General features: G+C 30.5%; 1 protein-coding gene across 1 annotated transcript in view; it reads right to left on the minus strand.

The window, feature by feature from the left end:
• Window positions 1-15638: 15638 nt before the first annotated feature.
• The window catches only part of LOC135923512 (uncharacterized), a 28746-nt gene continuing 16807 nt past the window's right edge, over window positions 15639-27577 (minus strand). Inside the window, exons 3-14 of the mRNA XM_065458310.1 lie at window positions 26914-26973; window positions 25479-25701; window positions 23635-23710; window positions 22079-22235; window positions 21079-21208; window positions 20727-20944; window positions 20248-20392; window positions 19750-20124; window positions 19237-19653; window positions 18800-19122; window positions 16866-17013; window positions 15639-16344 (exon numbers count right to left, since the gene is read on the minus strand). Of these exons, the coding sequence (XP_065314382.1) occupies window positions 15992-16344; window positions 16866-17013; window positions 18800-19122; window positions 19237-19653; window positions 19750-20124; window positions 20248-20392; window positions 20727-20944; window positions 21079-21208; window positions 22079-22235; window positions 23635-23710; window positions 25479-25701; window positions 26914-26973 (2625 nt within the window). The 3' untranslated portion in view covers window positions 15639-15991. The remainder of the gene's footprint in view (window positions 16345-16865; window positions 17014-18799; window positions 19123-19236; window positions 19654-19749; window positions 20125-20247; window positions 20393-20726; window positions 20945-21078; window positions 21209-22078; window positions 22236-23634; window positions 23711-25478; window positions 25702-26913; window positions 26974-27577) is intronic.

Below are 27577 nucleotides of genomic sequence, written 5' to 3' on the forward strand. Positions count from 1 at the left end.
AACCTTAAGATTTCCCTATTTTGCGGCCGTAGAAAAATTTCCTTAAGTTTGAATTCTTTTTACATCACCACACCCTAAAGATTTCCCCGACAAAGTTTAATTTTTTTTTTTTTGCATTTCTTGGTTTACCAGTATTTTCGATTATTTTTTTTTATTTGCCAATGCATCTAATTTATTATTATTTTAAATTTACCAACCCTCCTAATTTCGATTGTTCATAATCTTTCTTTTTTCTTTCAATTTTCAATTTTTTTCTTTCCCCCTTTTTTCTTGTTTATATCCCCCCCCCCCCCCCCCCTTTTTTTTTGTTCGTAATAATACTTTTTGTACCTAGTCTTATTTTATAAATATTATTGTTTATTTATTATTTTTTTTTTTCAAATTTACAAACCTCTCTAATATCGATAATACTTCTGAAAGGATAGATCAGGTATTCCTCTCTTCCCAATTTTGATTTTTTTTTTCCCCATTTCATCTTTTTTTTTTTTTCTTCCAATCAAAATTATATCCGTTAATATATATTTTTTTTTGTGTTTTCTCCCTTTCAAAGCCATCTCATGGTTAACTCTTGTTGTCAAGTATGCTTAAATAGTTTCGCTTAATTTAAATGGCGTGTTTAGGAAACATGGTTCACCCGCGTGCCACAATTCTGGAAAATTTCCCCTCTCTTACGGCCCAGATCCTTTAATTAAGGCTCCTCACTCGTATGACCCCATTCCACCATATTCCTCAAGCTCTGTTGATTTATTCCTTAATTCGCATAAGCCTCCAGTTCTTTCTAGGATCCCTATAGCCGCCCGAGAGTCTATCTCTAGGTTCCTCATGTCACTTATAAATAATTTGAATTCGATTTCTTCTCACTACCCTTATGGTTAGACCTGGTTAGTTTTTGTTTTCGAGTCCTAGTTAAACCCAAAAACAAAATAAATAACTTATCTGCCTTAATTAAGGAAAAAGTTTCCAATTTTGAAAATACAATTATCGATGAATTTTCTCCTTCGTACGCTTTAAACCCCAACTCCTTCCGTCACAAATTGATCTCCGAAAAATTAGATCTTGGAGATATTAGCGGTGCGGCCCGAATATTGTCTTCCGATGACTCTATTTCTCCTATCAACATTACCATATTTAAACAACTTCTTGAAAAACATCCACGAGCGTCCCCTTTTAACATCCACCCGCATGCCTCCTCCCCTATTCCCTTTACCTGTGACGAAGTACTTAAGTGCTTAAAGTCCTTTAAAAAAGGGATGACAGGGGGGTTGGACGGCTTCAGACCTGGTTTCTTTGTGGAGTTAATTCAATGCCCTGATAGTGGCTTCATTGACCCTTTGTTGAAAGCATTAACCGAACTGTGCAATAATATCCTCGTACGCGAAGTTCCCCTTTGCATTCGTCCTATTATTTTTGGCGCCCGTCTTGTCTCCTTGACCAACCCGGATGGCGGCGTTAGACCCATAGCCATAGGGTCATTCTTTCGTCGCTTAGTCGCCAAGGCTATCGTAAATAGGATTCGGCCTAAGGCTAGTTCCTTCTTATTTCCTTCACAGTTAGGATTTGGAGTGAGAGGTGGGTGTGAAGTGGCCTCACATGTTGCGCGTATTTTTATAAATACTGAGGCCGATAAGGTTTTCTGCAAGTTAGACTTCAGAAATGCCTTCAACACCATCTACAGGAGGGCATTCTTACCATCTTTTTTACACCATTTCCCAAAATATGGGAATTTCCTTAATTCCTGTTATGGATTCCCTTCGTTACTCAAATTCGGGGAATTTTCCATCTCCTCCGAAGAGGGGATACAGCAAGGTGATCCTCTAGGCCCCCTGCTCTTTACTATAGGGATTCATGATTTGATCAAAAATTTAAAGACTAATTTCCAATTAGACCTTAATTTATGGTATCTCGACGATGGCTCTTTTGGCGGTTCTTTATCCAATGTTATGTCGGCCATAGAGTACGTTGAAATGGAAGCTTCGAAAATTGGTCTTTCCCTAAATAGGAAAAAGTGTGAAATTTCCTCTCTCAACAATAAGGATTTTATTCCTCCCTTAGATTTTACAATCATTCCGCATGAGGAACTCTGTCTTTTAGGTTCCCCTATTGGTTTTTCAATCTCCTTTTGTCAAAAAACTTTTGACGATTTGATCCATTCCCTTTCCAATTCACAGAATCTTCCTCATCTCCCCAAACATCAGTTCTTCTTTCTCACCAAAAAATGTTTTTTCTACCTAAATTCTTACATTTATTTAAATCTTCCCCCGTTTTCCAGTACAATACTCTCCTTAAGGTCTTCGAATTAAAATTTAAACATTTTATCCCTTTTAGGCTTAAATTTTTGATTCAATTGGTCCCTCGCCTCTATGCCCGCTTACCAGGGTGGACTGAGATTGTAACCCCCCTTCCTTATGGCAATTGCGTGTTTTCTTTCTTCTCGAATATCCTTCGCCGATTCTATTTCCTAGCTTATCGAGTTGGACGATCCCCTTCTATCTTTAGCTAAACAAGAGTGGCTTACTCTAATAACCCAAGGCTCCGAGCAGCCAATTTCCTGCCATCTAAAGAGCTTCCTGGTCCCTATGCGTCAATGCTCGTTTGAAAAACTTTGTATGTATCCTGAGCTAACTAACCTTCAACTGCTCAGAAACGCAAAAAAAAACTCTAACGGCCATGAATGGCTAGACGCGATTCCGAGTGGTAAAAAGGAAACGTTACTCACAGACGATGAGTTTCAAACTGCCATTGGCCATAGGCTTGGTTGTCTTATCCCTTCTGTGGACACCTGTGCCGCCTGTCACAAACAGGTTGATCCTTTCTCTAGACATTGTTTCTCGTGCCTCAAAGTCAGTGGCCGTTTCCTGAGGCACGACAACCTTAAAAGGTTAATCAGCAAAGCCTTGATTTCGGCCGGTTTCCCCAATAGTTTGGAGCCATTGGGGCTCCTAAATGCTGATGGTAAGCGCCCTGACGGCTTGTCTTTAACGTCTTGGCACGGCGGCAAAAGACTTGTCTGGGACGTCTCTTGTGTTACCTCCTTTCCGGCTAACGGAAATACCGACCCCTTGGAACTACAAGAAACCAATTTAATAAATATAGATTTCTCCCTAACTCTTTTATATTTATTCCCCTAATTTTTAGCGTCCTTGGAAACCCCGGTCCCCAATCCCTAAAGTTCTTAAATAAATTGGGTAGAAGAATTTCGTTAAGGACAGGGGTCAAAAACGAGTCCCTATCTCTTAGACAAAAAGTCCAATTTGAAATCCTAAAGGGGAACTACAAATGTTTCTTCGAAACACTCCCATTTCCCTCCTAGTTTATCAAATATAGTCATTGTTAATTTTATATATATTTTACATCGCACTATATTTAGATTTTAACCACAAAAAAAAATATTTTTTCGTTATAATTAAACAGTTATGTTTTAATATATATAGATTTTTTTTTCCGAGTATGTACTATATTCTTTTTTATATATCATTAGATTTTATATATATATTTTTAATTATAAATAGTAAATTAAATACAATATATTATATTCTCAAAATATTTTCCATTTTTATAAATTAAATATTAGTTTTATTTTTTTTAAATGTAATATCATAAAATATAATAAAATTTTAGTCATTATTATAAAAAATTTTAATAATATTATTTCATTAAGTCATCGTCGTAAAATTAATATTATTTTCTTGAGTTCATAATTATAATAATAAAAATATATATTTTTATTTGATTATTAATAAAAAATTTGTATTTATTTGTAAAAATTTAAAAAAAATATATAAACCCTATATAAAAGAAATTTTTTTTAATTAATTTTTTTTTTTTTAAATTATAAATTTTTTATTATCTCATATTCAAGAAATAAAGGTTAAAGATCGAAATAAATAAATTTGTAGAAAACGTTTAAACCGGGAAAGTTATTAAACCAGTGATAAAATATTGGGAAATTAGTTTTTAAATAAACCAGAGGAAAAACTGGGAAAATGTCTATATTTTGTCTTCGTGATTTTTATGAATAAAAAAATATATATGTACCAATATGGGATTGATATTTATATTGCTGAGGCTAGTGGGAGAGACTGAATATCTATGGAACTAATAATAAATAAATAAATATATAATTATTAATAATTTCTAATACTAATTTACTACTTTTACTCTTTATTCAACTTCTATCAAATCCAAAATAAAAATCAAAATATCGTCTGTGTTTTATAATTATTTTTCTTGGCTATTTATATATTTTTTGCTAGCCATTAAAAATCCTTTTTCATAACAAATTCAAAATTATAAATTTGCATGGCGAATAAAAATTAATAATAATAATGCTAACTAAAATTATAATTTAATATACGAAATATAAATTTGCATGGCGAACAAAATTAATCGTAATAATAATAATTAAAATTATAATCTAATATTTGAAATATAATTTGAATAGAGAACCAAATTAATAATAATAATGATGTTAACTAAAAATCTAATATTCAAAACCTAAAAGATTAAGTACAAACTATAACAATATATATAAATAAAGTTGAATATATAAAATGTTGAATATTAAATCCAGCATCATATAAATTTATAAAAATGATAAGATTATATATTTTGCCCGCAAGCGGGCGTTATATATTTTAGTATATTTTAATATATTCGTTTTGTTTTTAATTTTTTTTAAAGGGAAGAAAATGTTAATAGTATTAATTCGTCGGTCAAATACTATTGAACAAGGTTATAACCGAGCCGCAAAAATAAACCGTTTTTCCGGGAAAAATAAATACATTTCCGCTAACATTTATAAAAAAAGTCTACGTCTATAAAATATAATATTAGACGTCGGTCTTGATAGGAATTATTAGGGTATTTGATGTCGGTATTGAGGGGAATTAGTAGGGTATTTGTTTGCAGGGATTTCGTCGTGTTGTCAAACGAACTAACTTCAGTCAACCATAAAACAGCATAGACATGTTTTTAACCAAAAATATTCGAATCAATCTTCAAGTTGAGACGCAACTCTAAGGCTCAGTTCAATTTTTTAGGCTAAAAGCTTGACCTAAGCCACAATTCTGAGGGTCTCAAAGTTAGATAATTTATCAACACTAGGATTTAGCTCAATTTAAATATAAGGATTTAATTTTATCAAGTGAAGATTGCTTTATTTTATCAATTTAAGTATAAAAATAAAAATCTGTTTTACTATATAAAAAGTAATTTTCTTCTGAGCTTTATATATATATAATAAAAAAAATGTATCTTTTTTTTTATAAAATGTAAATCAATTACGGTTATAAAACATAGCTGCAAACTCGTTTTTAACAATTTAAAAGTAATATAAAATTGATTCTTTTTATAAATAGAAAGTAATAATGAAAAGAAAAGTTGATATAGTACCAATGACATTATATAATACCTAGACTGACGATTCATTCCTTAAAAGTGTACACCAAATGCAAATCAGCTGGAGACGCCATCTTGGTTACGCTAATCATTGTTAAAATTTGAAGAGAGCCTAATTTATTCCTATATCTGAATGCAAACTTTATTAAAGAATTACCGGATCATCGGGATAATAAGGGAAGCAAGTTATCAATTTAAGGATAGTTTTTTTTTAGTAATGAGAATAATTACTATATTACCAAAATGGCGAGTCCAGCTGATTTGCTTTTAACGACGCTTAAAAAATGCATTTTAATGAATGAATCGTCAGTCTAGGTATTATATATATCATTTGTATGGTATATAATTTGTTACTAATATGTAACAGTTTATTGTATGGTTTCCATTTAAATCCATTTTTTGGATTATTTATTGTTTTAATTATGAGGTTTAGTTTATGATAAGCTGAAACGACTATTAAAATTGAATTCTGTTTGGATTTTGTAAAAGAAATCGGGCTTCAATAGCTAAGATTCCGCAAATTCTAGATCAACTTATGGTGACAATTTTGATGAGGCTGTATAAGCAAAGGTGCCTCTCAGACTAGTTAAAAGATAAAAGATATTTAAATAATATAAATTTTTTTGATTGTTTATCTAGACTCTGATATTAAGTCCTGCTAACCAATGACCACGTTCAGTAGTGTTCGCTCAAGAATTAAACAAACTATGAGTTTAATGATAATGATAAATCCATTCTATTTATAATTATATCATTTATTAATAATTAAAAAATTGGTGATTTCAGGGATCGTCTTGTGGCGTAGTCGCTTGATGAGTTATATTCCCAATCGCTCAGATCTGGGTTCGAATCCCAATGATCAGATTTTTTTTTCTTTCTAAAGCCATTGGTTCTACGTTTTTCTGAATAGAATACAGGAAGTGATGGCATGATTTCACATTTTAATATTTAGTTTTTTTTTTAAAAAATGGGCTTTTTTTGCATTTTAATAATATTTGGTTGCCTTTTAGCAAAATTTTGTCGTTGTTTAATAACGTGTTTAAAAAAAATTGGATGTTGTTTATCAAATAGTTTAAAAAGATTTGTCATTCATTGGTATTAAAATGTATAACGCCCTCTTTCGGGCGAATATATTTATTAATATTAGTTTCGTAAATTTGGCTGGATTTTATTTATATATATTTTGTTTTGATAAAATATTTGAAAATTAAATATAGAATATATTTTTAAAAAAATTTTAAAATATTTTTATATTCAAATGATAGTACATTTTTATAAAATAAAAGGATTCATTTAAAATAAAAGCAATAATTTTAAAATTATTTGATTGTTATAACGTCATTACCATATCTATTAAAAATTATGTGTAGAATCATCTAATATTATAATAATTTATAAATTATTAAATTTTTAAATTTTTAAAGCATAATCAACATACATTAAATCGTCGAAATTATTTTTAAATATGTTAATTTTTTTTAAGTAAAAGTTTACGGTGAAATTATGTGTAGAATCAACTAATATTATAAAATTTATAAATTATTAAATTTTTAAAACATAATATCAAAATCATTTTTAAAATCTTATTAATTTTTTTTAAGTAAAAGTTTATAATTTTTTTATTTAGTATTTTGATAATTTTTAAGATTTATTTTACCATAATAAAGTTTAATTATTGAATTTTATTATTTAAAACCTTATAATAATTATTTTGGAATAATTCACTCTTTTAAAAAATATATTTTAATATTGATTATGATTTGAGATATAAAATCTTTTTCAACATTTTTTTGCTCGCATCAATTACATATAATATTAGATAGAAAGAAAGAAAGAAAGAAAGAAAGAAAAATGCATTAGAAAGCGTCGTTGAATGAGATGAACCCGCCATTTTTGGTAACCGATGTAGTAATTATTCTCATGTTAAAAACTATTATATATTTTCTAATTTTTTTTAAAAAAATTATAAAACAACAAATATATACTATCCTTATTATTATGATTCAGATTGATGTTATTTGAAAATATGTTATTTTACGAAGAATGGGCAGCCAAAATGGCTTCCACAGCTGTTTTTCATTGATTCACAACTTTTAATGAATGCAATCGTCAGTCTAGGTAATATTAAATGTCATTGGCTTTATTTAATAAATATTAATTCTAAATTATTTAAAATTGGCATGTTCAAATATAAAAACCTAATTAAAAAATAGTTGGCCATGATGTTTTATCCTTTTATGATAAATGTTTAATATTTATTTAATTTTTTTTAATTATTATATTTGTTTTTATAAAATAGGAATTATTTTTTAATAATCATTTTCTATTAAATTAAACTAATTAATACAAAAATATTAAGATAAAAAATACAAAAATATTAGATATAAAATACAAAATACAAAAATATTAGATATAAAATACAAAAATATTAGATATAAAATACAGAAATCTTAGATATAAAATACAGAAATATTAGATATAAAATACAAAAATATTAGATATAAATAGGCAAACTGTTGATACGATACTAACAACATATATAAATTTAATTAGCATTAAGATTAATTCAGATCAGATGAAATTTATAAAAATAACGAATTCTAATTTAATTTTAAAAAAATCTTCTAACATTATTAAAATTAAAGTTTCATTTTTTTTTAAATTATAAATTTGTAAATAAATACTCAGTTCTTCCGGGGATTCGTATTTTTTTCAAAAATTATCTTTTGATTTAAATTTAAAAAAAAATCGTTGATTTATTTGAAAAAAAAAATCGTTGATTTATTTGAAAAAAAAAATCGTTGATTTATTTGAAAAAAAAAATCGTTGATTTATTTGAAAAAAAAAATAATGATTTAAAATTTTAAAAAAAAAAATCAAGAGTTTTGCCGAAACCTTATGATTAATTTAGTGTCACAATATGTTCACACATTACTTTATCACATGTCAGTGTTACCACTTTCTTGACGATGACACTCTATAACTCGGACATTTGGTGACACAATATTCGATAAAATGTTTACAAATTTCGCATTAAATACAATTTTGAGTCGGGTGGAGTCCATGGATGGTGAAGATCATATGTAAAAGCAATCATTTATTTAGAACTAAATATATAGACCGAACAATGACATACTTTGCCTAGACTGACGATTGCATTCATTAAAAGTGTGCATCAATCGAAAACAGCTGGAGACGCCATTTTGATTACCCGTAATCATTATTTTTAAAATTTTAAACGAGAGGGCAATTTTTTTCCTATGTCTGACGCGAACTTTATTAAGGTATTTGCCTGATCATCGAGATGGGTTACCAAAATGGCGGGTCCAGCTGATTTGCATTCAACGACGCTTTCAACCTCCATTATTATGATTGGATCGTCAGTCTAGGTATTATCATATGTCATTAATACGGACCGCACCCGTGAAATGCTCTAAAATTTTAAAATTCAAATTTCTTCATTGATTAATCATTAATTTTTTTTTTTTTTAAAAATACTATATTTCATTTACCTTTTATTAAACATACAATTTTTTGCTTTTCAGTTTATTTTTTATTGCATAAAAAATTATTGAATAGGATAAATATAACAGTAACACATTTACCCCGGGCAGAAACAAATATTAAAACAACGGTTTAACTGCATCTTTACCCCAATAATAGCTATATATCCATTTTACCCTAATCTTATAGAAAAAAAAATTTATATTATTTTTTTTTTTTTTAAACAATTTTTATTAAATTTTAAATACATTACGGAGATACGAAAACGATCATCATGTGATTATGGAGATTATATATATTAGATATTGCATAATTTTATTTATATTATATATATAGGGAGAAAAAAAATTTTTATATAAAATTTTAAGTAACGAGTAACCCTTTACTTTTTTGAATAGCCAGTAACGCGTGTTCCTTTTCTCCCAAAGTAACGAGTAACAGTAACGCGTTCCTTTTTTCAAACGTAACGAGTAACTATTTCAGAGTATGTATAGTAGAGATAAGCAAAACCTGGCCCATTAAAATTTTTTTTACAAGTTATCTGGGCCGGTCCGTTAAATTTTTAGGTAATATCTTTCAAAGCCAAAACCGGTCAAGCCCGAGAGCTCGTTTAATTTTTCCGATTTCGGACCGATTTATAGGCTTAACATGGTCTTATCCAAAGGTTAATAAATTATAGAAAAGTGTTTTACTTTAAAAAGGTTGGTACACTTTAAAAAAAAAATTTTTTTGCCAATATTTAATCTTAAAATAATTTAATGACAATTTTAATTATATATATATATTATCCAAAAACATTTTAAATTTTGCGAAAAAGTAAAAATAAAGTATATTTTTAAAAAAAATATATGTAATTCGCTATACTTAGCCGCACGTCAATAGCGACACGATATATTTACGGAAATTTATTCGCCGATATCGTGAATTCTATTAGCATTTCCATTTAAATAAATAGATTTTTTAAAATTCAAATTTTCTAAAATCTCAAAAAATTATATATCTAATTCAGAAAATTTTCTCTTTTAAATGTTTAAAAAAGTGTTATTTTTTTTGAAATAAAATCAATTTGTTTATAATGTACATTTCGTTGTTCCCAAAAATGATCAACTAGTTCTTTTCAAAAAAATTTGACCTTTTTCATTAATGGTTTTAATCCGTTTTTTCATATTCAAATTTTATTTTAGATTTTTTTTAAAAATTTAAACTTATCTTAAATTAAATTAGATTCTTTTATGACATTGGAATATTTAATCGGATACAAAACAAATATTATACCTTCTCTCTAAAATTCGATCTATTTTTTAGTTTAGGAAAGATGAAAAAAGCACTGTTTTGGGTAAATTTTCTAATAGCCTTAACGGTAATTACTAAGGCAAGACAACGGCCACCAATCTTAATGAGTAAAAAATTTACTTCATTTATTGCGTTTAAAAACATAAGATTTAATATTTTCTTCATAGTGTGTGTGTAAAATTCATAGCTCTATATAGTCCGTTGATTTTCTTTTTAACACATTTCAGAATGCTACGGAAAAGAGTGGAAACAAGGCAACGTTCACTCCCACCCTTACATCTTGACCAAGTACGTTAAATGCGGCACCAGTGGGAATGTTCAAATTGTAAATTGTCCCACCGATCTCGTTTTTAATCCGTTCGTCGGCTCCTGCACAACTGTGGATGCGCTTACCCTGTCCATACACAAAATAATATCGACGTTCATGAGTCCCGTATATAAAAACGCGAAATTAGACGATATTGTAGCCGAAAAATTTGGCAATATGGCGTCGAATCAAAATTTGTATTTGCTGTCCAAGAAAATGTATAGCCACGATTACCCGTTAGCGGAAAAAATTCTTGGACGAACCAAGAGGCAGCCGCCATTACTTAGTCCTCCATCGAACAATCTTTTGAACACTTTAGCCCTATCTCCAGTAGCCTCTCCTAAAATACCGTTGCCCGGAAACCCATCCGGGACTCTGTTAGAACTCCGAACAATCTTAAATCTGATGGCTCAAGGAGGTCCCCTTAAAGCTCCCCTTAACAACGTGGTCGTGAAGGAATTGCCCGTAGAGAGGGTTCGTGTTTTGCCGCCCATTATAGAACGGGTGCCACTACCCCCCTTTCGCATACCATATGCACCACCTAGACCGTATTTCCGTGGACCGCCTCCGCCATTTTTACCGCCACCGCCATTTTTACCGCCACCGTATCCTCTTTATCCAAGAATGCAATACCCCCCTACGGTAAATATATTTACGTTAGCAAAACACAGCGTATCATCAATCTGTTTCAAACGATTTTGATATAATTTTTTAGGTAATTTTTCTTGTATATTTTATCCGTATTTGAATGGGACAAAGTTGAAAATGATTTCATGTAACGTAACATTAGAATTTGGATCTTAGGGAAAAAATTTATCATCGATTAATAGTATTTTCGGCGGTTATGGCCGGGCTGGTTGGGTAACTTGCGCGCAAATGATTCTTACGGGCTTGACTCGAAAACCTGTTCCTTCTTAAAAATTTAACTAAAATTCTCTCATTGGTAGAAATTTTGACCTCTTAGGTTTATATCGAAAAATCTTTGGCCAATCACTTTATAGCAACCAATTATTCCTTTTGTCTAAAAAAAAAGATGATTTCGTTTCCAATTGATTTTTGAAATAAAAGTATGTATAATATTTTTTAAATTATTAGATTTTTTTTTTTTTGCTCAGATTTATATTAATTTGCGTCCTTAATCTATCTTAGGTGTTGGGCAAAAGACCCGAAGTCAAGCCACCAAAGTATCCTCCTAACGTTCCGTATCCCAGAAACGCTTTCCGTTATCCGCCTATTATGGACGTGGACTCTAGTCAATCGTCGAATGACACGGATGACATGATTGAACCTCCCAACCAGTTTCTTCCAAGACCTCCTTACCCTTATCCGGTAAAACCTTGAAGAAAAGGAGTCTTTAGCATAAATAACTTAATTTTTACCGTTTACCGTTATTCATATTAAATTATTGAGATATTTTTCCCCTTCTTGATTTTATATTAAATTTGACTATCCTTTTACGTATCTCCTCAGGTATTGGGCAAAAGACCCGAAGTCGAGCCACCAAAGTATCCTCCCAACTTTCCGTATCCCAGAAACGCTTTCCGTTATCCGCCTATTATGAACGTGGACCCTAGTGAATCGACGAACGACACCGATGACACGAATGGACCTCCTTACCAGTTTTATCCGAGACCCCCTTACCCTTATCCGGTAAAATCTTAAACCCGAGTCTTTTTCACGTTTACCCTTATTCTTTATTAAATGACAGATGCTAGGGAAAAGACCCGAGCCCTCTCCGCCCAAGTATCCTTATTACTTTCCGTTTATCTATATCCCTCCGCCTCCCTATCCCACTACCACTTCCACAACTCCAATTGCAATCACTACAAGTAGTACGACCGTCACCTATAAGCCCAGGAGATATCATAGCTAATACATTTTCCTATATTTATAACCATAATAATAAAAAATAACACAAATTTATATATTAATTGTATAGAGAAATTAAACTTTTCAAAATAATTGTAAGTATTAATAAATTTTTTTGAATAAATTTATATATATATATATATTTTTTTTGCAACAAAATAATGGGGAGAAAAAAAAGTCGCTTTTTTAAAGTGGAGAGTGAAAAATAATGATGAACAGGTATTTGTCGCTATTCTTATTATAATTTCGAAATTATCAATAATCAATGTAATGTTCGCAGTGCCCTAACCAGTTGGAAGTAGGCATTTTGGATCTAGATCTTTTTTCTTTTTTTTTTAAATTGTGGTTTTTATGCCTTGCGGGGTTTTACACACAAACATTTAAAAGTGAAATATAAACTTTAACAAAGCATTAATACGATACACCTTACTTAAATTTTGCTTATATTTTATATTTTGCTTTAATACCACCGATATTCTAAGCAGCTCATTCAAGATTTCCATTTTAAAAAGAAGAATATAGCATTAGAAAATATTCTGAATGATTATGATCGAATAATGACTTACAAAATAATTTAACACCCCCCCCCCAAACCCCGTTGCAAGCAACAAGTTAGATTTATCTGAATAATTCATAAAATGGTTGTCGGGAGAAATATATATAAAAAATTTTTTTTTAAATTATCCTACTTTTTCTAATTTTATTGGCCCAATAAGGGGATCCTAGATGGGCCATTAGAACCCATTTTTCCTTGAGACGAGCATTTTAATTTTTTTTTTAGTTCGAGGCTCTGTTTTTCCCTCAGATCTGGCCACTCAACCCCGATTTTTTCTATGAACCCAGACCCTCGTTCGGTTTAATCATTTTATGACTGATTTCTTTAAACCCAACAATTTTTTTTTAAAAAATATATATATATATAAATAAATACGTTTTGAAATACGACTGTCCTAAATTACCATTTTTTAAAGATTTTTTTAAAACTCTTATCCCGTGATTAACTAAAAATTGGTCATAAACAAGTGAAATCCCAGTACGAAAGAAAGTTCTACGATTGAAGGTTCTGAAAGCTCTAAGGCTCTTTTTGGGATCGATTTTTGAAAAAAAATCCGCCCGATAAGATATCGCAAAGTATTATAGATATGTCCTTTATCGTCTCTGTAAAATAAATTTAAACGCGCGTAGAACATTTCCCGTAATCATTAGGAGGCCTCTTTGAAAAGATTATACGTAATTGGAAAGAGATACCCTCGATACAGAAAGAAAAATAATGGATCTTTTAAGGGCTAGCGATACATTCACAATTTAAAGATATTAATAAAGAAAAAATTTTACCTCCGGGAATTTCCTAGAAACTGAGGAACTATTAAGAAAACATATTTTGAAAAAAAATTAGGATTGTCCAATACAAACGTGCAGGAAAAGAACCTGACATGAGAAACATACGAGGAGCTATCAATATAGACGCCAAATTTATTGTATAAAAGTATTGAATATAGCTAAAGAAAGAATATTTTTTTTCTTAGACGAGACAAGGCATAAATTTACATGTCGTGCGTGTTTACGCCTGCGCACTATGTAATGTTACGCTAACCGGTAAAGTTCCACCATCTAAATAAAATGTATGTATATGTATCTACCATTTGTATCGAGGGTGTGATACTTTATCGTATCGTCAAAAGGACCCTATAATAGTCGATTATTTCGAGATTATATGATAGAATTTATTAATATCATACCAAGAGATTATATGTTACAACTTATTAATATCGTAAGAGATGGTATGCTAGAACTTATTAATATCATACCAAGTGATGCGGTTATTGTTATGGACAATGCACCGATCCATAAAAGTCTTCTCATTGATAGCTTTAAAGAGCCAATAGAATATTTACCACCCTATTCGCCGCAGCTGTTTAAAAATATAATAAATTACCAATTACGTCACTTAATCAGTTTTGAAATCATATATAATGGGAGCGGGTTAGTATTCAGATTTTCAATATTCCATTTGAGACTATATAAAAAAATATAAACCAAAATTTATATTAAAATTATGTTAAAAAAATTCTAAATTAAATATAATTATATCTGTTTTGGTATTCTAATCGGTGATATAGATGATTTGCACAGCTGGTCCTGGCTAAAAAAACATATAATCATGGGGCCGGGGAAACTTGTAATATTTATACAGGGCCATGGGTAAACTTTTATAAATATTTTAATTGGCAGGTGTGTCTATTCTGAGCTAATAGCATGTAAAAGATTTTTTTAATTTATTCTATTTATCCAAGTATTATACAGACAAAGTTATTCATTGTAGAGTAAATTTCCAATCGCTAAAAGAACAAGAAAGGAAGGAAGGAAGGAAGAATGAAAGAATGAAAGAACGAACGAAAATATTTTTAAACATTCTTCAGTTATTTAAGAGACTCAAAGAACTATGATATGTTTCAAAACAGTCGATATTAGGACAATATCCCAAGACTAAGAACCGAACCCTAAGATTTTAATTCACCCTCTGAGTTAAAGGGGCCTACAAATATCTAAATCATTAAAGTTATGTCATAATTCTTAAGGGGGTAGTTAAGGGTGATGAATAATGGCTTATAGGTTCTTTTTTTTTTTAAACTAAAATATAATTAATATTAACAATTTTTATTATATTCATAGATATCATTCGCAATATCACATATAATTATTAGCAATTACTATAATTTAGCCACAGGAACTAGTTTACAATAAATTATTTATTAACAGTTTATTTAATATTTTATTATAAACATTTGTTCTAGTTATATAAAAAAATGCGTTTAGATATATATAATATATAAAAATAAAATATATATACAGTGTTGTGATGATTTAATGAAACATATTGACGATTAAATTTAAACCCATTCATATAAAATGATAATATTTGCAAAAATAATTAAAATATAGACAAAAACATTATTGAAATTTCTTTTAATTATTTCTTTTGTTGTAACATTTGTAAAGATTATAATTATATATGCATGTGTTTAAATTAAATCCTCAATATGTTTCATTAAATCATCACAAACACTGTATATATATATTTATTAAATCATTAATATTGTATAATTTATAGTTAATTTTGTATATTATAATTTAAAGAAAATGAACTAGTTTTATTAATTTTAATGAATTGAGCACCTTATACTGTAGTGTAATATATATATAATTTTTAAATTAAATTATGTAGTTTTTTTTTTATAAATATTATTATTAGATATAAAATACAAAAATTTTTTTTTTAATTATTAGGGTTATTTGTGGAGCAGTGAGTATATTTTTGTAGAATGTTGCGAAGATTTCATCGGAATGCATATGTGTATAAATAAAATTTTTCTTCCCTTTCCATCTCGTTTATTTAGGGTAAACAAATCTTGGAACATACGTCATCTGTAATTTCTCCACATTTTTTTCCACCACAAGGAACGCCATTATTCCTCTCATATTATTTATTTATTTTTTTTCAAACGCCTCACAAAAAAAAAAAGACTTCATGTCCATCATTTTTACCACGTTAAGTTATAATGAGGGCAGTTTTGTATTTTTTTTTTTATTTGAATAAAGCGAAATACGGAAGAGATAGTTTTACGATAAAATTAAAACTATTACGAACGCGTAAAATAAAGTAGGGAATGAGCATGCGCGACATCTAGGCGGGGAACTGTTATTATTGCCGAATTTGTAGAAATTCCTGGAAAGGGGGGAAGTGAGTCTGAGATTGCGGTTGTAGTAATTGGAATAATAACTGGCGTCGTCGTCCTTTTCGGGATCGTAATTTCGGCGAGAATCGGCGTTCTCGATGGCTCTCCAAGCGTTAGAACTCCCAGGTTCCTTAAAGTTGGTAAATCCGCTTTTCCTGTTCCGCAAGTGAGCGTTAACCGATGATGAACCTTCATCCCTCGAGGAATAGTGACGGGGATAAACTCCGTAATACGCGCCTGTAAATAATTTGTTTTTGTTTGAGAATAAATCTACTTATAGCTAAATATCTTAACGTATACATGCTAAATTCCCTAATATCTCACAAAACTTTGGTAAGATAGGACCTTCTTGGACTTTTTAAAAGAGAAACTCTCAGGGAATCAAACTATTTTAAGAAGGCATGAATCCAGGGATGAGAACCCGAACCTGGGGTTCAAGAATTATCAACTTTCCTTAGCGAAAATATTAACAACAGGAACTTTATCGAAACCGATTTTCTAAGAGAGGTCCGAACCCGACCCGGATCTTTTAACCCCGGGTTGCTGAGTTGTCCATAAATTTGTCTCGGTTTGGTCCGCGGCCCTAAATGCCCAACCAAACAATTTTACATTTCTGAACCCGGTGTTCGGGTTCACCTACATGCTTGAATCTCATCTTGAAGACACCATCAAGGTGAGTTGTTAAAGATTCAATAAAATATATTTTGTCGATGAATCTGACCCTTATATACATCGAATTTTTTAATTTCCGTTTTTACTGTGATACAGGCGATTCTCGTCCACGATTTTAGGAGTCCGAAATTCCACGTGCGATATCGAACCGGGGCCCGCCTCGGAAAACGCTTGTATATCGACGGCGTAGTCCCTGTCGTGCAATAGATTCGTCAAGTAGAACGAGGTCTGAAACTGGATTTTAGGAATATATATAAGATTTAAATTATCATGTGTGCCGGTTTTATCCAATTAAGATTTTAGCCCAAAATAACAGAGTTGTTATAATAGCTAGATACAATCATCTTGATAAAATGTGGTATCTAGATAGTTTTAAACGTATCTGTATCCAGATAACCTTTTAGGTAATGTATCTGTATCTAGATCCATTTAAAAGTATCTTTTAAACAACTCTGCCAAAATACTATTGTGCGTAAGGCTCGAGATTTGGGCAAAGTGGAAACTCAAATCTTTCTTTCCGCCTATGAGCTGAATTCACCAGGACTTGCAACAATATTATTTTGGTTATAATCGTAATCGGACCGCTTCTAAAAATCGACCCAAACGGATCGTTACACTAATGTAACGCTGGCGAATAATTTGGGATAGTAGCAAAAATTAAATGACAAAAATTATATTTGGAAGAAGAAAAAAAAAGAAAGAGTTATTATTTAAGTGGAGCCAGAAATTTCGCGAAACTAACCCCGAAATTTTAGATGAAAAATATATTTTCGGATTTCGAGGCTGTGCTCTAGATTTTTAAACCGGAAATTATTATTTCGACCTTGTGGGGGAGGGGGGGGGAGTTTTTTGATAATATGGACGCCACATCGAAGATGGCGGAAATATGAATTAAGTAGCATCCAATGCTTATTCGGATTTAATTTTTTTTTATATCAGAAAGTGCCCCTTTGTCTGAACCAAATTAACCGATTTTTAGCCATTGCTATTTATTAAAACCTAGTGGATGTTAAATCACCTAACTTTGACCAACTTCAATATGGGGTGTTCAAGATTATACCCCTAAATAATTGACTTGAACGTCTAGGTTTAGGCCTCAACTTAATGATAGAGACTATTTTTTTTAGACTAAAAATTTGACTAAGCCGAGGGGCCCAAAGTTAGATGGGCTAAACAACATCTAATTAAACCATATGATTAAGATGCCCTTTTTCGATTGGTTAGAAATACGGTGAGACGATTGGTTAGAATTACGGAGTAGATTTTATTTATATATATATAAAATAATATTTAAAAAATTTTTTGCTCAAAATTGAATCAAAAGTCTCTCTTCTTCAAAATAAAATCTTCAGGTGGGGCCCTAGGTCGGCGGAATACTAAATACCCGGCTATTTAGTATCGACTAGATAGCCAAAAAAACGAAAAAAACGAAAGAAAACATTTAAAAAAACGAGAATAAAATACGAAAAAATAACAAACAAACTAAAATAAAATATCCTGATTTTTTTTTAGCCTAGACTAAAAAAAAAGCAATAAAGCAATCCAAATTAAGCCAATCCAGGAGGATACAGCCTCAAAGATTTATTTGGCTTAAAATTTTTCTTAGAAGGTTTTATTTTTTTCAAACTCTGGTTTAAAACAAATTGAAAAAAACAATGAACCTAATTGAAGCGCCAGAAAAAAAACAATTATGCGTTCTTTAATGTTTATAAATTGTAAATGGTATTTTTGGGCGATACCATTTGAAATGCGTTGTTCGCCTTTCTTATAACGCAAAACGCGAACGCTTAATTAGGTCCCACTTATAAAGACAAAAATATGTATTGGAATTAATTTGGATGTTTTCAAAAATTTGTTAAGTAAATTTTTTTTATTTTTCAGGCTTTAGTCTTAAAATTATCAAAAAAATAAATAAAATTTACAAAATTTTCTAAACTTTATATAGAAAAGAAAAATACGCCTAAAATATAATTATAAGAAATTTTTTTAAAAAAATAAAATAATTTGAGGAATAATTTACCGGTGAGAACACTTTGATGAAAATATTGTTATTCTTGTCGAGAGACGAAGTTTGATCGGCGTTCGAATCCGAGTTAGGTAGTCTCATGTTAACGCCACGCTTCCCGTAAAAGACTAATCTATAGCCTATGACGTTAGGATCGCTGGATTCTTCCTGGCCTTTATTTTCAGCATAAGTGGCATCGTCTATTTTGTTAGGAATATTCTGGGCGGGATGGTTGCCTCGAACTCGTGGAGGTCTCCAAGTAATCAGGGTAGTTATGTTGTTGCCTTCTATGTGGTATATATGGCTCGTTAAATTTCTAGGCTTAGCAGGTACTGGTACTGGATTTTATATAATTAGAAAAATATTCTATTATAAATTTCTGACACAAGAACACAAATCCGTTAAATAGATTATTATTTAGAGATTTTTTTTTAAGCGATAAATTTTTATACCGGATATGGGGCAATCCAGGATGGAGCCTTTATCTTGGGATCGGCTTTGCACTTCGGCGCAACTCGGGGTCTGAAAATTCGCCTTGAACGCCTTGAGTGCCGCGTTTTTGAGCGGCATCGTTGGTGGCGACGTAGGGTAAGGAGTTATGCTGATTTCGTATCTGCATTTGAATTTCAAGCCCTGCAGCGTTAAATAAGGGGCGTCCGCGTAGGAATACTGTTCTTTCAAAGCGTATCTATTGTTGTCCGTTTGCGAATTGTACGGAGGGTAATTCGATATTTTAGAGGTAAGCGTTTTAGAGGTGGGATAAGGGGATTTGGAAAGGGTGATTTTATCTTGGGAGGCTCCCTCTATGCACACCTGGGGATGCCACGTGACGCGATACTTTTCAACCCATTTGCCTTTGGGAGTAGGACCTAAAAAAATTTAAATGTAATTATAATTCCAAGTTTTTACTTCATTTATTGGGGCGAGTTTTGAAAAAGTGAGTGTGAATGTGTGATTAAATGTACCCGATTTTGGTGAAATCATTGTCCTCCAGATGACTTTAGCTTTAAGAACCCCGTTTTGATAGAACGAATCGCCGACCGTAATGTTAGCGATCTTTATGAGAACGGGACTTTCGTCCGAATCTTTGATGGGCGAAGCGGCCTGATTCAGAGATGCCGTAGACGCCTCAGGGTTTGCGGTGTCTAAGTATTCCGATTCCTCGTCTATACCATCCTCATTCTCATACGCGGAATCATCGTAAGAGGCTACGGTAGACGATTTGGGGTTGGAAATGGTGGTAGTAGCTAATTTGCTTCTAGCAGAATTCATGTATTGAAGTCGGTCTTCTGTCAGGAATTTTTTGATGCCCAGTAATTTGACTTTGATATTATCGAAATCTGAAAATTAAGAGAAAAGATTATTTATTTATTTATTTCTTTCTTTCATTCTTTTATTTATTCTTTTCATTCTTATATTTATTTATTTCTTTCTTTTATATATATATATATATATATATACACCTGAATCATATATGTTGGGAGTCGTTAGGAATATGGACGATTTTTCTCCCCTAAACTTGAGAGGGCCTTTCTGAGAATATGCCTGCACTTGTATGAAGTAGGTGGTGTCAGGGTCCAGGTTATCGAGTGCTATAGATGTCAAACTCTATCAAAATATAATATATATTGCGAGATTTCAACCAAAATAATATTGTGTATAAGCTTCGAGATTTGGCAAACAGCTGTTCAAACCCTATCTTATGAGTAAAAATCACCAGGTTTACCTATTATTATTTTGGTCAAAGTACTAATCGTAGATCCAATTCAGGATTTTTTAATAACATCAATAATTTATATAATAGAGGTTAATGCGAGAATATAGTAACAAATTCAACGAGCTAGGTTAGATAAGGGCAAAAATAAGTTTTAGCTGTAAAAAAACGCCGCTAGCAGTTAAAACCGTTTAGTCCACATGTTATTATTTTTTTAAACTGAAATACCCCTTGAATGACTTTCTTGAATTGCTTGAGGGCGGATTCGTCAGCTGATCCCGCGTTTCTCAGTTGAATGTTCTGCCCGCTCCACATTATCTTGTATTTGATAACCGGTAAATCGCTCTTCGGGTGGTTCCAATGTATGATTTGGGAGATCTTGCCACTTTTTTGGACAGTGTATTCGCCTATGGTCAGATTGGACGGCATTTGCGGCGCGTTGATACCTAAACGAAAATAAGCATCCAATGAAATAAGATGGTTATTTTTGTGAATATTGAATTTCGGGAAAAATGTCTGACCGGAAATATTAAAAATTCTCTAAAACCCGATCTTTAAAAAGAGTAGTAGTGGTTAAAACCTGATTTAATTATGACGGGACCGCTAGGCTCGGAAAATCCTAAGGTTCCGTTGGGGTTAATCGAAGCGACGCGGAAGCGAATCCAGCTACTAGGCAAGTATTCCTTGATGGTGATTTTCATATTGTTAGTCTTTTTGGGGGATTTAATGGGTAAATTGCGGGGGCAAAAAAAAATAAATTTAAAAAGTCATCGTTTGTTAAAATCTATATATTTTTTTGTTTGAATTCCTATCATAATCGTAGAATTTTCCTTAAAAACTAAAAATACGATAAAAATAAGAAAATCTGAGATGAAAGAAAGAAAGAAAGAAAGAAAGAAAGAAAAGAAAGAAAGAAAGAAAGAAAGAAAGAAAGAAAGAAAGAAAGAAAGAAAGAAAGAAAGAAAGAAAGAAAGAAAGAAAGAAAGAAAGAAAGAAAGAAAGAAAGAAAGAAAGAAAGAAAGAAAGAAAGAAAGAAAGAAAGAAAGAAAGAAAGAAAGAAATAATCAAAAGAAATATCTAAAAAAAACATAAAATTTAAATCGCCAAACTGTGATGGTAACAGTGTTAGTTACCTCGAATGCATAGCGGGGCTATGGCGATCACGATTTAACAGCTGATCGATTTGTTATAAAAAAAATCTGTTTTATGAAGAATTCCATTTTTATTTAATTAATATTGATTTTATCTTTAATTCGATTCTAATAAAAAAAAAATTGATCTCATAAACAGTTCCTAAAAAAACTGTCAGCTGTTAAATCGCTATCGCCATCGTGCCACCATGATTTCAAGGTTTTAACGGTTCGACTTGAGGCGATTTTTTTTAAAAAAAACGGTCAACTCAATATTTTTAGCCCAGAAAAAAATATTGTCCAGGAACCTCGAGATTACTTCTACTAGATATCCGAACCTTTTCGCGTCTTCTATGACCAAATTCTTCGAAGTTCGTGTAATAATTTTGAGAGGCCGTTTTAACCAATACTAGGAAAAAAAAATAATCAAAGAAATTTAAAAAAAATTACTATGGCCATATCTCTCCATTCGGACAAATGGTGGTTAGCCGGCTTTTTTTCGCTCTCTACGTTCAGCTGACTTTGAACGACGTAAAGGATGGAAGATATGGAGACGTTGTTGTTGGACGTCGTTTGGAAATAGGTAGCTGGTATGGTCCAGGATAATCTATTTAAAAAAAAATATATATACATATATATAAGAGATTTTTTAAAAGAACGGGTAACACAATACTTCATCCAGAAAAAAAATACTAACCAAACCTGAAGATTTTTGCTAATAGAAGGAACAGGGGTCTAGAACATATATTATCGAAATCTCGAGGATTAGGGAAATATTTTTCCTGGCTAAAAATATAGAGTTAGCCGTTTTTTAAGAAATCGGACCCAAAACGAGTCGTTTAACAACAACAAGCCTTGCGTGTGATTATCGGAATGATGATCTTAATGACTCTTCTCTTCTCTTCTCTTCTCTTCTCTTCTCTTCTCTTCTCTTCTCTTCTCTTCTCTTCTCTTCTCTTCTCTTCTCTTCTCTTCTCTTCTCTTCTCTTCTCTTCTCTTCTCTTCTCTTCTCTTCTCTTCTCTTCTCTTCTTTATTAACATTTTATTTTTGAATTTAATCAAAGATGATTGCTAAAAAATCGCGATATTTATTTGGGCAAAAAAAAAATTGATCGTTTTTTTTAAAATAAACGCGTTGTATAAAATGAGTGGCGTTTGTTAAACGGCTAACTCAATATTTTTAGCCAGAAAAATATTACTGCAAGTACCTGAAGATTTTGATCATAGCAGGAACAAAGGTCTGTACATATACGAATTTTCAAGCTAACTCAATATTTTTAGCTAGAAAAATATTACAGCAAGTACCTGAAGATTTTGATCATAGCAGGAACAAAGGTCTGTACATATACGAATTTTCAAGCTAACTCAATATTTTTAGCCAGAAAAATACTTGCCGTAGGCTTCGAGATTTCGTTATTAGATTGTCCAAACCTTCGTTCCTTCTACAAGCAAAATCTTCAGGCTTCCGTTAATATTATTTCTGGATGAAATACTGAGTTAGCCGTGTTTTTAAGCTGTTTAACAAACACTAAAAAATAAGAAATTTTTTTTTTTTAGTATTTTATGAATATGAATTTTTTTATAAAAAAAAAAATCTGAAGCGAAAATTTAAATTTGTCAATTATATTACTAATTTTTAAGTATTTATATTTAGAATTATTTCAATTATTTTATAAGAGATAATTTATTATTTTTTAAAAAAAAAATGTGTTAGTTACGAATAGTGTCGTTAAACGGCTAACTCTATATATAAGCCAGAAGAATAAAATTACTTAGGGCCTCCGAGATTTTGGTAATAGTTGTCTCTAGACTTTTGTATGCCATCTAAATCCTTCAGGACTTGAGTAATATTTTTTTCTGGATTAAATACTGAGTTCGCCGTTTTTTATTTAAAATCGGGGAAATGAGCCGTTTAACAACACTAGTTAACAAAGAATAAGAAATATTTGTTTTGAATTCATATTTTCATAAATCAATATTATTTGCGAATTAGTTATTTGGTTTACTGTATAACGGTCCGTCCTTCCCCGTCTTTTTCTAACTCTTTGTTGACCGCCGTGAAGAGTGGTTTGGGTGGGACATCTATGAAAAAGAAAGTTATTTAGGAATAATCTTATTATATCTATGTAGGAGGTTTAGCAAAATCTTATAAATGACGTTTTTTAATAAAAAAAAATCTTTTAGGAAAATTGACGAAATTTCCCAGGGGCAGATTGATCCATACGCGGTTCAAACGTGAATCCCTCAAAACATGTGTTTTTTTTTCAAAAGTAAAAAAAAAGACACGCGATATAAATTTTGGTTAAAAAATACTTGGAGAGTCTATACAATGACATGTAGTAATACCAGGCTGGCGATTAATTCATTTAAGTGCTCATCGATACAAATCAGCTGATAATATGGCATTTTCGATTCCCGCCAAAAAAAATTGGAAATACAATTTTTATTTAAAAAACTAATTAATTTGGGGGGGGGGGTGATAAAAATGGTGTGCCGTCAGGTGATCAGTATTCAATGACACTTCAAAAAATACATTTTATGCCAAACCCTTATGACATATATTATTGGCGGAAGCTATTGATACGAACAATATTATACATTTTACTACATAAATAACTATAAATTATCCACCAAATGTTGTTAACACGCTATAATATATTTACCGTAATTTATCAGCTGACAATTTGTGTTTCAACCACCAATAGAAAAGAAGAAAAAAGGAAGTGGAAAAAAAAGGGATTAATCGTGGCTTTATTTAAGTGCATAATCCTAGATTGCAAAAAAAAAGGATAATGATACGAAAAGATTACATTTTTTTCTAAATGACAAACAATTTATCCTTGAAAAAAAGATAAAATTTTATCACTTTGTTTAAAAAAAGTAAAACATTTATTTATATATATATAAATATATACTTAAAATATATAATCCCACCAGGAAAAAAAAATTAATTATTTTTTTTTAAAGTTTTATCTATTTGGAGAGAAGAGGGGGGAGGGTTGTTGGTTATTTTTTTCATCTATTCAAAAATGAGTTATTAAGAAAATTAAAAATTTTAATTGTGACAACAAATTTTTCTCTTGGAATTATGAATTGTCTCCAGAATCTGTCAATTTTTAAATAATCTGATTTCACAGAAGAAGGTATTATGTATTAAATAACCTAACCCCATTGACTTCAAACAATTTTGCCGTAAAACTTTTAAATTTACTCCTAAATTTATAATAATCTTTTTTCTTTCTTTCTTTCTTTCGTTCGTTCGTTCTTTCTCTTTCTTTCTCGCAACAAATTATGGTAGTCTAGATGCGAATTTTGCGCATGCTCAAATAACATTTCCCATAAAATCTTTGCATAAAACGTGATCTAAGTCAGGTTAGAATCTTATAAGATTCAAAATTAAGCTTTATGGTTATTTATTCTATTTTATTTTTTTTCAATAATTTCTTATTTAACTTTTATCTTGACTTAGAGATAAAGAATAAGATAACAAAATATTGATAATTTTCTATATAAATGTATATATATATTTTTTTTAAATATTCATATTCATATTATTTTGTAATAATAAATGAAGAAAAAAAAAATTAATAATATTTTTTGTTATCTTTAAAAGTGTTATAAAACAAGATTTATTTTCGAAAGAAAAATTTCGTGAATATTTTGGTTATCTCTCTTTCTTTCCCTATTCTATTCTATTCTATTCTATTCTATTCTATTCTATTCTATTCTATTCTATTCTATTCTATTCTATTCTATTCTATTCTATTCTATTCTATTCAACTTTATTTCTCATTCTCAATTCCATTCTTTTTTTAATTTAATTTTATTCTTATTTTTTTTTTAAAAAAACCTTCAGTAATAGTCTCCGGATATTGGCAAGTCCTTCCGCACCTGTGAGAACAGCACTTTTGGATCCCGTTACAGTCGCTGTCCTTTTGGCAACTCTCTATGCAAGCCAGAGCGAATCCCGACATTTGTTGGATGGACGGACAATTGCCTACCTTGTTTATGCTAATGTCCCGCAAGAAGGCGCACGAATCCATGCAAGACTTTTTGCGATCAGCTGTTAAGCTCTATATAAATATGGATAATAATTTTGATTCAATAAAAAATTTTGATTTCTTTCTTTCTTTTCTTTTCTTTCTTCCTTTCTTTCCTTGTCTTGATCATAATAAATATTACATATATCAATAAAATGAGGGAGAGAAATAACGGAAATTTAGCGTGACCAATATTATAATTTATTAACGTCTTTGGCCTCTCATTAATTTTTTCCGATATAATATTTACTGACACTCGTATCTTTAACCACTTAATTTATAGGCGAATATAAAAAAAAAATGGACAAAATTATTTATGCATTATATAATTTAATATCATATCAATTCTCACATATATATAATAGTATTTTTTTTTCGTATATTAAAATATTATAAATAAATTATATTAATATTTTTTTTATATTCTTGGTTTAAAAAAATAAATATAATAAGGATAACGTGATAAGATGATAAAATTTCGCCATTAATTACATTTGTTTTTTTTATAGCCCTTAATAAAGTAAGTAGAACCTCTTAACAAAATAGAGGCTTCGATATGTTTATAGGGTTCAGGTTAGGTTCTTAGCAAATAAAATTTTTTTAGTAAGTGTGCTTATTAGAATAACAAATGGTTTAGAATTTTAACAGGTTCGGAGGTCTGGTCTTTTCAAAGGTTCGGTTATGATTCGAGTGATAAATTTTTTTTTACACTTTCAGGTTCGGTCAACAGTAATCGTTATTATCGGTTCGGTTCAAGTTCTATTCGAATCCTAAAAAAAAATTATCCGATATAAGTTAATTTAAGCGTAGCCGCATTTACGTTTCTTTTTAATTTGCGTTTTAAAACACTGCCTTTTGAAGCTGCGTTTCGAAACGTTTCAATTTGTGCGCGATATATAGGAAATGTAAATTTTATTTACTTCGAATTCGTACCGGCGCGATTGCCATCGCGATTTAACAGCTGATCGATTTTTTAAAATCTGATCACGAGATCAAACTTTTTTTTTTACTAAAAATCATTATTCATTAGATTATTTGAATTATTTATGAATCGAATTTAAAGATAAAATTAATTATTAAATAAATAATAGATTGATCTCATAAAAATTGATCTTTAAAAAATCGATCAGCTGTTAAATCGCGCAATCGCGAATCGCGTCTCTATAAATTCAAGGGTAAAAGGCGATGAATATCATAAATTTATATACAAAATATTTATTTTCAACAAAAAAAAATTATATTAACCTTGCAATGATCCAAGCAGGATGAAAATTCCGAGAACGGCTGAGTGCAGGGCTTGGAACACTAAAAAAAATAAAATAATACTATATATAGTATAAAAGTATAAATATTTAGATATACTTGTTGTAATTTTTTAAAAAGGAAACGGAATAAAAAAATGGAAGAAAGTTTCAAAAAGAATAGAAAATGGAAAATATCGGAAAATTAAAATTCGGAAGGCAGAAATTTTTTGGAAGAAAAGAAGAAAAAAAAAATCTTCAATTCTTGAGGCAAAATTCTTTGAAGATTTTTTTGGAATAAAATTTTTTTATATATAATTTGTAAATTTTTTTGACATATTAGCACCAAAATCACTGGGTTCAAAATCCTGCTAAATTAGTCTTGCTGAATTATAGCTAATTTTAAGACGAGGCCTGACTGCGCGTAAAGTCTTGACTGCGCATAGGGTCTTGACTGCGCGTAGGGTTTAGCCAATTTTAAAACGCGAAAGAATCTTGGCATAGCCATATAGGAGTCGGTGGTCAAAATTGTTCGATTATACATGGCCAAGTTTTTATTTAAGCCCCGTGGTGGTGGCTAGTTTTTTTTATATTTGAAAACATATTTCTGTTTAGCCCCAGGCTAAATAGTTGGGGCACAAAGGTCTAGACGCCTATTAGCGAAATTT

The sequence above is a fragment of the Gordionus sp. m RMFG-2023 genome, chromosome 2 (assembly GCF_954871325.1).
Source record: "Gordionus sp. m RMFG-2023 chromosome 2, tfGorSpeb1-WG-v2, whole genome shotgun sequence".
Taxonomy (NCBI): domain Eukaryota; kingdom Metazoa; phylum Nematomorpha; class Gordioida; order Chordodea; family Parachordodidae; genus Gordionus; species Gordionus sp. m RMFG-2023.